The sequence below is a fragment of the Augochlora pura genome, chromosome 6, assembly GCF_028453695.1.
Source record: "Augochlora pura isolate Apur16 chromosome 6, APUR_v2.2.1, whole genome shotgun sequence".
Lineage (NCBI taxonomy): Eukaryota > Metazoa > Arthropoda > Insecta > Hymenoptera > Halictidae > Augochlora > Augochlora pura.
The window spans coordinates 10,069,701-10,084,760 of NC_135777.1; the positions used below are offsets into that span (position 1 = coordinate 10,069,701).

The 15,060-nt window shown below is 33.9% G+C and overlaps 2 protein-coding genes across 4 annotated transcripts; one reads left to right on the top strand and one right to left on the bottom strand.

The window, feature by feature from the left end:
- Positions 1-170: 170 nt before the first annotated feature.
- Znt77c (Zinc transporter 77C) lies at positions 171-10,383 on the bottom strand. 3 transcript variants are annotated; one of them, XM_078184236.1, is made up of 8 exons: positions 10,207-10,383; positions 5,678-5,870; positions 4,654-4,764; positions 4,047-4,345; positions 2,509-2,750; positions 2,264-2,442; positions 1,703-1,789; positions 171-1,560 (listed from the first exon to the last, which is right to left on the bottom strand). In XM_078184236.1, the coding sequence occupies exons 2-8, from the start codon at positions 5,864-5,866 to the stop codon at positions 1,180-1,182; spliced, it is 1,488 nt and encodes a 495-aa protein (XP_078040362.1). In that variant the 5' UTR covers positions 5,867-5,870; positions 10,207-10,383; the 3' UTR covers positions 171-1,179. The 3 variants fall into 3 exon arrangements, with proteins under 3 accessions (XP_078040362.1, XP_078040363.1, XP_078040361.1); XM_078184237.1 differs by lacking the exon at positions 10,207-10,383 and adding an exon at positions 7,413-8,158; XM_078184235.1 differs by lacking the exon at positions 10,207-10,383 and adding an exon at positions 6,337-6,344.
- Positions 10,384-12,313: 1,930 nt separating this feature from the next.
- On the top strand, positions 12,314-14,870 carry LOC144471796 (putative RNA-binding protein EEED8.10). Its single transcript, XM_078184238.1, has 4 exons — positions 12,314-13,090; positions 13,201-13,712; positions 13,784-14,060; positions 14,135-14,870. The coding sequence occupies exons 1-4, from the start codon at positions 12,925-12,927 to the stop codon at positions 14,563-14,565; spliced, it is 1,386 nt and encodes a 461-aa protein (XP_078040364.1). The 5' UTR covers positions 12,314-12,924; the 3' UTR covers positions 14,566-14,870.
- Positions 14,871-15,060: the final 190 nt, after the last annotated feature.

Here is a 15,060-nt window from a genome sequence, read left to right on the forward strand (position 1 = left end):
GTTGATCTTGCGTATGTTATTTAAAATGTAAAAAATTCAAAATTATTGAATTTCTCATTCAAAATGCAAATCCGGTGAAAATCATGCGAACTGACGCCAAATAGTAATCATACAAATGACAAATAGTATAATAATATAATAAAAAGAAATATTTATTACATTTTGTACATTCGTGACGCGCAGATATGTTTAGTGTTGACACTTTTGGTTAATTTGTAACAAATCACATGCGCATTTCAGTCTGATTAATGTATAAAAGTGCATAACATTGGAAATGAATTCTATTCATATGTAGTCCGTGGATTTTATTCACTTGCAACAGAAATGAGTGAATAAAACACGAAAGAGTAAAACGAACTGAAGAATTTGAGTATACAGTCGTAATATCTACTTATTAAGATTGCCGAAGAAAGAAGTAACACTCTTTATGTAACGCAGTCTATTTACACAATTCCCACACGATTAATTAAAAATCGAATGTTAATTGCGTGTATTCAATTGTTGAAAGTACCCTTTTAGAATTGAGCTTATTTGTATTATTTGTATATACAAGTTATTGAAGTGTTTGCTTCACATTCCAGTCTTCTTCGTTAAAATATCATCTTCTCGTATAAAAAAAAGAATACAAAATACTTTACTTCCCGTCATATTTCGTCAAAGATAAAACGTGACTAATTATAGACAGTGTTCAGACGTAAACTCACTAAAACATTTGTTTCGAGGAACTAGTAGCAACAAGTAATTAACATTAACAATTAACATTTTCATGTTTTTTTGCCCATTATGGAAGACGTCCTATTAATTAATACTAAGTTTCACAGTCAGAAATAAATGTTACAACAATGATATAAACCAGGGCTCGGAATTAACTGCACATGATAGAGACACAGTATTTTTGAGATCTCTGCCGTAGCACATTTCAGAGCAGTCTCCGTTAATTCCGAGCTCTGACATAAACAATAAAAATTTATTAGATGAAAAGTTACTATTCGTCAAAACCAACAACGTTATTTGAGCGGCTTTGCATGATCATTGACTCGCACACTAACTATTTTTTACTATTATAATTAGTCGATTACATCAATTCAAACTTATTACTCCGTTGTTCGTTCGATATTTAATTATATAAAATATATAGCGACATAAAAATAGAATTGTTCCTCTAATTATTGTCTTAAGTTAGGACTCTGGCTCGGCACTACGACTGGTACTGCACTTTTGATTACTAATGTCCACCGTTATCGCGTATGAATTGTTTTCCTCGTCGTTTTTGTTACTTTCTGCTTGTCCATCGTTCGATCGGCTAGCGATTCGGCCCACCACATATCCCTTAGGAGTTGTCTCGCCACCAGTAACAGCAAATCCTTCCAAATCGACCACCAACGGAGTCGGAACAATTTCCTTCTTTTCCAATTTTTTGTTTATCGATTGCACATGTTCCGTCGATACGTGCGAACACGAGTCCTCCATGAACTTTTCCTTAGAGCAGCATTGGGAGGAACTACAATGTTCGCCATGGCAGCGAATTAGACAGCCTGTTTTCTCCTTGTTAGGTCTGATCTGTTCAAGCAAACAACCACATAGACATTTAATGTCAACAGACGGAGACTGGATACTATAGTGATTCTCATTAATATTTTGACACTTTGTACAGATACCAAAATATACGCACATACATTATGGGATTACATTTTATACATACCTTATGGAATTCTGGCTGAATGGTCACTTGTGTAATACCCATCTCAATGAAAAATTCTGTCACTTGATTGGTAATACTCGCATATACCTAGAAAATAAAATCATTTCAGGTTCTTAATTCAGCTCACACTTTCTTAAAGAATCAGATTATTGTAAAGGCAAAACTGGAACATTTTCTTGGCTTAAACGAAAACATAGAAGTCTCGAAAATAAAATATAAAAGTTTAGAATGCAAATGAGAAGCGCACTTGATACACGTTTGTCTCGAAATGACACATTTTCAGAGAATATAACGTTATCAATAGAACTTTGCTGATACCTCACTTTCTAGGTTGTGGATCTGTTTAGAAATTACCAATTTTCTTCATTAATTTCACAAAAGTGAAAGTTACATACAAATTTACCTATCTTCTCAATCATTACAATAGCTTGGAAATAACTGAAGCGATTCTTTTCATCGTTTAACATCATTGTCTGATAACTTGCATTCAAAAATCACAGATCCCATCGTGCTACAGTCATACATAACTCTTTAAGACTTTATTTTCCAAGAAGACCTTACCATAGGGTCCAAGAAGATAATATGCACGGTAGAGATGATCTTTTGCCCCGTCAACTGCCACACGTGCAAATCGTGGACGTTGACTATACCTGGAAAAGCTTCTAGTAATTCCCTTTTCAAAGAATCGATGTTGATGTGGTTGGGAATCGTTTGAAGCAGTATCAGGCCCGATTCTTTCACTGTAATGATCGATCGTGTTACCAAAATCTAGGATTATGCTTAACGAGAATAATGAAGCTACTCACAGTACGGATAGCTGAGAACAAAAAGGGAGATGGAAGATATAATGGCGAACAGTGGGTCGATGTATTTGGCCACGTCGGAGTCAGTAAAGTATACCAGGACGGACACCAGCATCACAAAAACGCAGCCGAGCACATCTCGACAGGTTTCTCGAAAACCTTGACTCTTTGGTATACCCAAAGGACTTCGTCTGGTCTGGGTAGATAGCTGTTCGCCTTCCTTCGCCGGCTCGGAACTGACATTTCTGAAAGCAGATAATAGAAGTCCTGAGAATGGAGATCCTAATATACGATATGGTAATCGGATGGGTGAAGGTGGAAGAGTGCTGCGGAATTATAAAAAGAAACGAAAAAGCAAACCGAGGATCGTCCCATTCGGGAGATTGAATCTGTTCCTTCGGTATTTTTTGGACAATAGGATACTCCACAAATCACTGCTATGAACTTTTTCGACTTATTCTTATCCGTGCTTATTAATACGTGTTCCTATACCAGAAATGTTTTTCAGAATCGTGGTTATAATTAATATTTTCCTTTATCGCAAAGAAGCGAATGTCGCTACGGTTATTATCATGGCACTTCCTTCGGAAACGTTTTGTTGCGTAAGTATAATAGTAATGGAGCTAATGCAAGTAATTGCAAGGACGCGATGGTAAGAGTGATTGTAAAATATTAAAATAGATCAATCGATTTTTGTTGTTCGCATATTCGCTTATAACATGAACTTCGCAGTTAATCAAGTTCAGAAAGACGTCTATATTTGTTTGAATTACTGTATCATGGTATACGGTTTGTTTCGATGGAACTAATCATACCGAAGCTGCATACAACAATTCCAATAGTGAATCTCATTCAGTCATGTATCGAAATAATGGCCGTAGCAGTTTCTATTCAAATCAATTGTTTCACATCAGTTGAGAGCTCAGTTTTCAAATTAATGTTTGAAAAAAAAAATCCATTCGAAATCTATAATTTATTTTTAACTACAAAATTGTCTTTAATCAACTTGTAACATGAGTTTTGCTTCACCTTGGATAATAAAAGAATTCTGGAAAATTTGTTATTTTACACCATACGTTCCTATTATATTGAATATGATAATCACGGTATGATTCCAATTCGAAACACTTGCTTGGGTCTAATGGCGACAAAATACAAGGTTGTTCTAATTATTTTACTGACTGATAAGAAGCTAAAATAATCTAATCGAGTTGAAACACATTCGGACGTTTTAGTTGTCGAGATACGGTACTAGATAACATCATCGAACATTTCTCATGAGTAACGACAACGATACAGTATTGACAACACGATGAAATAATGGGCCCAGCCATATGATTAATAAAGGTTATTTGCATAATAATTTTGCAATTAAGTGATAAGTCGATTAATTTGAATTACATGGCAAATATTCGAGTATTAAAAGCCATAGTTAAGATCATATTGGTGTGAACAAAACTGTTCGTCTTTAAAATAATAAATTAATTAATTAATTAATTAAATAATAAATTAGAAACTTTCTAATTTATTATTTCGATTACCTTCTAAACATTACATCCCCGTTCACTGTAACATGAAGCACGATTCCTTGATTGAAGGTGTACCCTCCGATCAATATGTAACAAAACGCATTAAGAAGGATGCCGGAAAGACCTATCGCCATAACAGGCATAGGATGATGCATTTCGTCCAGATGATCTATATGGATCAGAGTCTGCAGCGCTTCCACCAACAACGAAAAGCAGAAAGACGCAAGGAAAACGCAGCAAACAAGCATGGTAAGCACATCGATTCTCGCCCATCCAAAAGTGTTCTTCATCCTCCTGTCCGATCGTGATTGCTTTAAAAAATAATATCATTTTCTTTAACAAGTATTTCGAGTACAGTTGCTATACACAGAAACAGGCAATCTAATTATCTAATCTAGCTGTAATACTACATCTTCGGAAACAGTCGTTGAAAAATGACATTCAGAAGTTACAAATTGAAAACATGAATAAATAACAAATTATATAAGGAATTAAAAAATATAAATGGCCTGCTTTAAGTAGAACGCCCTTCATAATAATAATATAAATATTGTAAATAATATATAATATACAGGCAAAGTTAAATTATCATTTTTATTAACAATTATCACGTTATTACCTTGGTCTTAGTCGAGAGAGACGTCGGAGATGCTCGATCTTCATTGTTTATACAAATCACGGAATTTCGCAAGGAACTGGAGTTACTGCTGTCATTACGACGATGACTATACTATAAAACATAAATACAATGTTATTTGAGAGACATCGAATAAACAACAAATTCTGTTTTCACGTCTAAAAATAATGAAATAAAATCCTAATTAAGGTTCCCAAGACTCTATTTGTTTCCCTTCCATTTAAACATGCCTAACGAGACAACAACTTTGGAACCTGTTATCAGTAGGTGAACGCGCTGAAATGAATTCAATAAAAGGAAGTTAGTTAGAGATAATTCCTTGCTATTACTTCGTCATTTAAAAATTAAATCTAAACGGTTCCACAGTTAATTCCTATGAATCGCTCTCGCGAGTAACGAAGCCGAACAATTCCAAAGAGATTCTATTAACCGGCGTAATAAGTTCGTTCACATTTCATTAAACCTGATGCCGTCACTATAATACTGCTTTGCGAACCATAATTTGTTTGTCCGGGCGTTGCAAAACTTTTCCACGTTTATTAAAATCTTCTTTAACGAATTTATTGTGCATGAAATTTTGTAAACGAAAACGGGGTGGCGCAATGGCCGACAATTATGGCGAATGAGGCAACAACGTCTCTACTAAATTGCAATCATTTTTCCATTACGCCATTCAAGAAGCCTGCGGTCAGACATTGTCAGACTGCAAAACGATTCCGTTTTAACAAAATAACGATAGCCAATTGTAAAACTGAATTGTCAATTGCAAAATACGTCGTACGTTGTGCGTGATGAAGCAAACGTAATTGTTCATTCAGCGAAGAATGAATAATAACGATATCATTAACATTAATTATACGATTATACGATTATAGAATTTAATAAATTTAAAATAAATAAAAAATAATTTCCATTTTGTCAAATAAATCGTTTCGATTTCGCCGAATTTTACTAAGTACCTAGCAGTAATTAGTAGCGGAATTATTTTCAGATAATTGGATTTTACCTTAATAGATGCGATGCAACCGGCAAGTGCAATAATGTTGCATAGCATGTGATAGGCGTTGAGGAGTAACGTTAACGAATGGGTCACATGGCTGGCGATGATCTCGACGAGGAAGAAGGCGGTGGTGAAGAACAGGAGCAGGTACAACTGGACTGGCTGCAGCCTTCTGAACCATTCCTTCACAGCCATGACCCTGCAGGCAAAGCAACACCATGAACGTTCTTCCTTATTCTGTCCTGGATACCACACGATAGCACGAACAACACCTGCTAAACGATTGGTTACCGTTCATACGCTTCCACGGTAATTTTTTTCTAGCACCTCAAGCTTAGAACTTAACCCTCCGCGGACATTTATTTTTCGTAACAAAATTCCTTGAAGAAAAATGTTTTATTTATTGGAAATGAAAATGTATCTTAGCTTTTTGTTATTCATTTGACGAGATTTCCTGTTGAATTTCTACAATATCGTAACATGTTTTGTCAAATTAGAACTACTTATTTAGATAATACAAATTTTGTTGGTGAAATTCTGTTGGAACTTCAGCAATATCTTAACGTTTGTCGTCAAATTCAAATTATTTGTTACTTGAAAGTGTATTTTCGGAGAGTTCAGAATGGACGACTTCCAAGTTTGGAAAGACATGTCTTGATGCTTACATTTTGTACTCGGGTAGAATTCGATACTGAAACGTTGCATTCTGCAGCAGATTCGATGTAGATTCGTTTAAGCATACCCGGAAATAATTATTATCTTGATGATTTGTTTTACAACATGTTACAAAAAGCCTGAGACGCAGCGCTTCCGAAGCCATAAACCTAACGTTATATCATTAATACCGTGTAAACATTCTGCAACACGTTTACATAGAGATAACATCGTCACACGATAACCATTTAATAATATCACGTCTTCATTCGTGTATGCATTCCCGCAGGAGTGCTGTCATTTTGAAAGTGCACCACAGAATGATTCAAACTACATCTCCGAAGTATAATTCTGGTAATCTCGCGCTTTCGTCCTTTTTAGTTATGAAACTTCTTATAGAAAACTCTGCAAGTGCCAAAATGACAAATGTTATTTTAATGCAACTTCCCTTTATAAATAGTTAATAATAATAATATTGGAAGTGATTCTTGTTCCTTTAACATTAAAACTGAACGATAATAACAATAATAATTTATTTTTAATCATCTATATTGTAACGATTTCTTAATTACATCTATTTCCGTTTACTTTTATTACTAATTACTTTAGTCACATAAAGGTCGTGATATTTAGGTCGCTGGATCTATCATAGCCATGGCTATTGCATGACATTGATAAAACTATTCAGTCCTATTTAAAAAGAACCTCAGAACCTCAGAATCTCAGAAGATGCAACCTTCAGACAATTTTACTTGAGTATCATTAAGCTGCGGGTCTTTATGCAAAATACAAAATCGTTTAATTTGATCGTAAGAAGCATAATTTAGTTGAAAATATTTTTCTTCTTTTAATAACTATAACCAGTTAAAACTAATGTAACAATATCTTTAAATTCTTCTAATGATAGATTTGACCTATATACTTTTGTAATAATTGCATTATAAGTGCATTTTCCTCTTGGCACCTAATCAGATTTTTATCTGTCATTCTCCCTCTGTCATAAACACAGTCAAAATTTTAGAAACAATTACATTTTAAGATGTAAACCCCTTCCTTTTTCCAGAGTGATTTGACTCCTGGCACTTACAACGTTTCAGAGAATCTCCGAATTGGTGACAGAACGTGGTGAGATTAAGATACACGCGTTCGCCTAGTAAAGCATTCCTGAGGAACGGAACGTAATCCTCGCAGTTTTCAAGTCCACCGTTGCCGAACGATTGATGTCGTGAATCCTATTCTATCGAAAGGTAGCAGTCCGACTCAGTCGAGTAATGTTGTCGTTCGATGTGAGTGGAAAAACGATGTACACTCCGTGATTGTCATCGATCAGATGAACAAGCCGCAGAAGAGGGACGAAGGGCATATGAGTTCTGTAGATAAAGAAAGAGGAGGGGAAATAAAAATGGAGGACTCTCATAAAAGGACCACGACCACCAGACGAAAGAGGGTCCACCGAAACGATTCACTATGCATCACTTGACTTTCGGTAAATCTTCGACCTAATTTTCTTTCTTCTGAAACAGTCACCGATGAATGGAACACGCGTACTCCGCGGAAACTACAGCTGCGATTTTCAGAACTACAGTAGTTTTTGCCGCAACCGATCAAAAGAGATGAGGATCGGCAGCAAGCCGAACGGGACGGTTCACCGGACGAGACGATATTGACGATGCTACCGCTACCACGGTTCTTCTGCGTTTAACCATTCAGCTCGGTGAGCAGTTTGGCTATCGCCGCTATCGTTGACCCGCGCCGACATCAGTCCCCTCATTTACCTACGAAAAGCTCTATTGTTTGCCTCAAGTCATGCCGTTGATGGTTACCACCCCGTTGTCCTCTGACGTGTCCCCACCAGCCATCCCTTCGGAAAACCGTTCGATCCAGGGTGCTTTTGAATCATTGTGGATCGTGGCAAAAGTGAGTCAGAGACGGGAACGCCGAAAACTTTGACTCTGTTCAAATTGCAGGATATTTACGTAGTGACTAGTGCATGATGACGCTGGACGTATCGCCGTCAAATAAATCGGCAGTTTTAGTAAGTGTATCGTCTAGTTATTGTTATCGGGAAAGTCCGTTGAAAATTACTCGATGCATTTCTTCGTTGAAGCGCACGTACCTGCTTTAGCCAAAAATGTTGTAAAATCTCTTTGAAGATTCGATCTTTTGATTTTTATAAGACAGTAATTAGCTATTTGGTGCACAGTGCTTTTGTACGAAAAATTGTGGATAATACATATTTCCTTACGAGAAACGTTGGGTTGTGTTCAAATAAAGGCAATTGAATGTGATTGTATTTATTATACATTTTTGCATAGCAGTGCGCATAGAAGTACTATCTTTCCAAAGCTACGAGTGACAATACAATCAGTATTGACAAATCATTCGTTTACGTATGACCTTCGCCGCTCTGTGCAGTAATCATTCCGCTACGTTGACTATATTTCTCCGTGAAATTACAGTTTTCATGTTCAAATAGCGACAAACCAGATAGTTGAATCATCAAACGAAACTATTAACGCTGGCTTGCGTTCCCGAACAGATAAAGTTGAAAATATAGACATTTCAATTAATTGTTTAACGCAACAGGTGCTCAGATATCATAACCGTCCATGTCATCCATCAAATGTGCTATTCATTCCAGATCTAAATTGAACGCGTTAGCTTCAAAAGCTACACGTAGAAAACATAGTAAGTAGAAACATAGTTAAAGGTGGATCCACACTTATGGGATATCAAGAGATAGAAAACCAATTTTCGTTAACATAACGTTAAATCAATCTTTCTGATATCGTACCGATATCAGAATATTATTGATTATAGCCTATTCGATGCACATAAAATTCCATCGGGGCACATTGACTTTACTATTCACTTTCAATGTTTCGAAATTCAGAAAGGAATTTTCGTAAATATACGTTGTCTCGTCCGGAATATAATCATTCTTTAATGCACAATTTTATTGCTATAATTTTATAATTATAAAAATAAATTTTGTTGTTATAATTTTACTCATGATACTCCAGACCTTCGTCAATAATTTCAATTATTCAAATAACCACGAAAATATTTAATTACGTCTTAATTAATCTCTGAAATCGATGGGTTACATAAACAGAAACCTGAACACTTAAAAAGAAGGGATGTCGTTGCTCGTAATAAAGTCAAGCGCTAATTAACATTTTATTTACCAGAAGCCAATTAATAGGCGTTTCAATGACTGAACTATATGAAGAGAACCTCGATAATTTTCTTGCAAATAATGATTTCAAAACAACTTGTTGCATTATATGCATCGAAATAATTTGAAGAATTACGAATATACCTCGACAATCTGAGAAATTACAAACAAATGTCCAGCGGGTGTCTTGTGTCTGATCATATGCATACTTCTGCAGTGCTTTAATACAATTGCGTATGCACCTTAACAGCTCTGTGCACCGTGGATACGTGCGCTAGATGTGGGGGCCATCAGAGAGTTAGTTACGAACATCCGGGCGTCGTAATAGCTTTTGAACTCTGAAATGTCCGCGTCTCCGATCATTATTTGTCGTCTTCGTGCGACTCCGTTCGAACGGAACGTGAACATGACCTCTAGCAGTTAGTTTGCCTAGGTCAGCTAGGCTGAATTAGAAAATACACCCATCATAGCCGTCCTTTTTTGTCGTATCGATGAAATTAATTAGTTCAACTCTTTTACCGTGCTTTTAAAATTGCCTTTTTCCCCGCTAATTATCTACGATCGTTATCTTAAATAAACAGCTTCTTTACGAGTGACACAAGCAACTCATTCGATTTCAATAAAACGCGGCGTTAGCGGGTCGTCGAGGATTATCCGTTGTTTACGTTATTTCGTCGGTTTTTCTATCAGACGTGTCACTGACCTTAATGCGTAGGAAACGATGAGCTTTTTCGTACTCTTCTTCCGATCAGTTCCCACGAACGATTACGCAAAACGAATGAACGTACATTACCAAACGGCGAAGGAACGTCTGTTTTCGAGTGGCTTAGTCTGTATCTTTGTCCATTGTAATTATCTTGGAAGTAGGCTACACTCGATAACCCGGCATTATCATTTTCGTTATCAAACGATCAATAACATACAAACACGGAACCGCAACCGTTCTCTGATAAAAACAATGTAGTCCGCCGCGTTCCATTTTCGAAAGCCGTTCTAGCTACGATTTTATCGGACATTTAAAATCTATTCGGATAATGCAGGAAACCTAGAATTTCGGGGAAAATCGCAAAACATTGTTTACAATGTAAGCAAATTATGCAAGCAAATATTATTATAAAATAAGATAGTATGTCTAGTTCGATTTCTAATGGATAATCATTTTGTAAAATGGACACTTCACGCAACGCGAACTTATTATTGCACGTTGATCACTGGACCCAAACTTTTCTTTATGGCGCCGTTGGTTGCTTTAAAATCTCACTCTGTCGTCACAGCTAAATACATATGTATACATACTTTCACGCAGATGTGAAACATTAAGTTATGCTTTATTCATTTAAAGGAATACTGATTAAAAGAAACTTTTTGTTGTGAGTTATAGATCACGCCGAGACCAAAAGAATTCACGCCCACGTTATCCCAAAGTTTGAAGAATAAATTTTCTACTACACGTGAAACAGTCCCCACAGGCCGCGGCAATTAAACAACCGTGTCTCATCAATAGAGTATTCTGAAACGAAATCTGTGTGATAGAAACATTTAGAACATTTGGTGACATTCAATGACTACACTAAAAACTAGTCCGCGGATCTTTATACATTTATGAAAGAAACGATGTGATATATGATAAAATCATCAGAAAATAATTAAAATGAATAATAGGGAACGTCTATTATTATTCAATTACTATTTCTAGAAATTAAGAAAGATAATTTCTAATTTTATATTAATATCAAGATTAACGTTCAAATATTCGTAACAAATTATATTCATAACAAACTGTTAACGTACTCTACGAATGCGGTTCATTTTACTTTCTGGCAAGCAGTGAACAGTTCGCTGCAGTGTTATAATTTCAATATTTTTTAAATTTGAAAGTAATTTTTTCCTAGATTGATAGCGTAATCCTCCGGTTATTGTATTCCCGAGGTCGAACAGGGTGAATCGAATAACAGAGACAGAAAATTTAATACTTACAACTCTGGTTTATTCGAATGTATCATGTTCTCCATGTTGACAAATCGTCGGCACAAAGCTCATGCAGTCTTGCATGATTGGTTTTATAATAAAATTCGCGAACCCCAAGTACCGCGAGTTTTTACGTGTATTAAGCAAATAGCAAATAGCTAATAGCTAATAACAAACAAAGAGAGGGGAGAAAGACTGAGTAAAACCTTCAATTGAAAGTTTTGCCTACCTCGAAAAATTTAATCGCGATTTCTCAATATAATAATAACAATAAACAGTTACACATCAAATATAGTCTCTTAATAATTACAACACTCTTGTCAGGTTACATGGCCCCAAGATTTCCCGTATCAGTAACTTTTTCCACGAATAATTAAACATGACAATAGACATGCTTTGCATTAAGTCTAAGGCACATGCCAGGAGTATAATCGTTTCCTGATAATTTTCATAAGTTAATTACAGGAAAAGTAAAAGACAATTGCAAATTTACATTTAACCTCGAGAAACCTTGGAAATTTCCTTTTTTACTGCAGGTCTTTAAACATTGTATTTTTATTCATCTAAGGTATTTAAATATATCTAATCGAAATAATTCTGTGACCATTTAATGGAATTTTCATTGATATATTAAAATTTAAAAAACAAAAATGTGTTTTAAATTTTAAAATGGTTGATTCATAATCAAAAATTAAGAATATTGGAAAACACATCAATGCTGTACAATCTCATGTATGCATGCGTACTAGGATCCGAAAATTTTTACGAAACTTTCGCATCTAGCATTTGGTGCTTCTGTGGTGCAAGCAGTTATTGTTAGAAAACGCGGTCAATTCGAATTTCAGAAAGTCCTATTTTACATTACTTTTAACACGTTGCTATCAAAACATCGCGAAACAATGAAGTTTAAAAGTTCTACGAAAAGTTTTTAAAAGAGGTGGTGTACAATTTTATTTTGATTTATATACATAAATATACACAATTATATTTACATAGAAAAGTATTGGTACACTTATAACTCAATACATATATGCATGTTATTAAACTTATTTAATATTTTGTCTACCGTGTCTATGGTAATTATAAGTTTTAAAGAACTTATCCGTGCATTAGTTTATTTCTTACATGTATGTAAATAAATACTTGATAAATCACTGTACCAATTTTTCTCCGTGACTGTGCATATACGTGCGCAATAAAATAAATGTAAAAAAATTATAAATCCATCGGATTAAATGAAAGTTGAACATAAACAACAAGTATGTCTCAAATGTGATAAATTTTCTAACTTAAAAGTAGTTTTTAATTGTAAATCTTAATTTAAATGGTGAAACTTAACCAAAAAAATGTTCAAAGTTGAACAATTAATTCATAAAACAGTATCTAACTTATAACTACAAAATCTATGCGGACAAATTCATATAACGAATAATTATGTTAAGTAACATTTGTTATGGAACATGTTGGATGCATTAAAAAAAAACGACGAAATGAAAAGTGCAATCAAAATAATACAGATGCTAATACTACAAATGGTAGTATTTCTAAGCTGAATGCAGATTGCCTAATTCTCATATTTCTTTATTTGCCAATCATCGATAGAATTAGGATAGAAAGAGGTATGTACAGTTGTATTACATACAACAATTGTAGCATTATAAACTATATTATGGCTATTATTGCATGTGTAATAAATGCTCATATTTTAAAGAACTTTTACAAATTTCAGTATGCAAACAATGGAAGGAAGTGAGTCAAAAAGCATGGCATGATATAAAAAATTTAGATCTACAAAATTGTAACTGGGGCTTTGCATCTGAAACTAGAATAAAGCAAATCAATACGATTATTCTCCAGAAAGTACTTTCACGATGTGGCAAATTTTTGAAGAAGATACATTTAGCAAAAATATTTTGCGAAGGCAAAGAAAGTGCTTTATCTATTATTGGCAATTTATGTCCTAATTTACAGGTCATTAATGTCAGTTGCTTACAAATGTCTTTAACAGGCATAGAATCATTAACAAATAATTGTCATAATATAAGAAAGCTCACTTTAGATTGTATATATCTTTTTGATACAGATTTGGAAAAATTATTTAAAGCAAATCAAAAGTTACAGTATCTCAAATTAGTTGATAATAAAATATCTGGCAAATGCTTATTATATTTACCATCAGAAGCTATGGAGGAAATTATTATAGAAAGATGTGATTATGTTCGAGATGATGTCATTGTAGAAGTATGTTTCATATTTTTAGATTTTTCACATTTTTGGGTTGGATAATAAATTTAAGCTTGTTGAATTTGTAGGCAATTACAAAACTAAGGAACTTAAAGATTATAATAATTAAAGATTGTTTTGACATTTGGAAAAAAACCACGGAAGCTATTAGCAAGTACTGTACAAATTTGAAAACATTGGAAATCATTGGTAAACCAAGTATGTTGCAATACAATGGTGTATCACATATATCTTCAATAAATAATCTTATAAATCTGAAAATAAGTGCAAATTGGTTTATTGGCAATTCTATTCTTCGTAAACTAAGCTTGAACTGTCAACAGCTTAGTTATTTAGACCTTAGTGGTAAGTAGAATTAAGTAAAATTGATGTTCTTCACCATTATACATATATAAAATACTAAAGTATGTTATTTTCAGATATCTCAGGACATTTTATTAGAGATTATACCTTGCAAGCTATCGAAAATTTTGTAAATCTAGAAGTATTAATAACACGTGATTTATACCAAGTAACGAGTAATGGTTTATCATATTTGTGTAATCTAAAACAATTAACATGTCAGGAATGCAATTTCTTTGATGTGACAATATTTAATCTTCTTCATCATTCATCACAAATGGAAGTATTAGACTTATCTGGATGTTACAATATTACAAACACTACATTAAAAAATGCAGTGGCAGCAACAAACTGTAGAACTAACAATACCATTTTAAATCTATGTATTGGAGGAACTGCAGTGGATCCTGTAGCATTTAAAAATGATTCCCCGCTTTTGAGAATCATTAATAAAGATTTGCGTTACAAACAAATATTTCCTGTACATCCAAAGTCACTCATTGTATAAAATTAAATATTTCTTATTGTATAAAGATACAATTTACTGTAATTTTAAAAATCGAAATATACTCAGTGCTAATTTCTGTTATTCTTGTATGAAGGTTAATAATGTAGCAACTATTTGGGCTTACAGCTTATCTTTAAGCAATTATTTAATTAATACAACTTTAACTTCTAATATAATATGTTTAATATAATATCCTTATAATATGTTTCTTTTCACACAAGTTGTCTAGTATCCAGTAAAATTTTTAAGATTTATATCATGGTTTGAATATAGCGCCTTTTACATGCTGAGTAATATACTAACACTAGCTGTCAAAGGTTATTAAAAAGGTAGTACCAACATACATATGTACATATTTTTAAATTATCTTTTGTATTTAAACTTTCTTTTGTATTAGTTCTTTATAAATATTTATTAATGACAAGGATATGTAAGTAACATTTCTCTGATCCAGCCGACTTTAATACATACACACGAATATGCACTGTACATTGA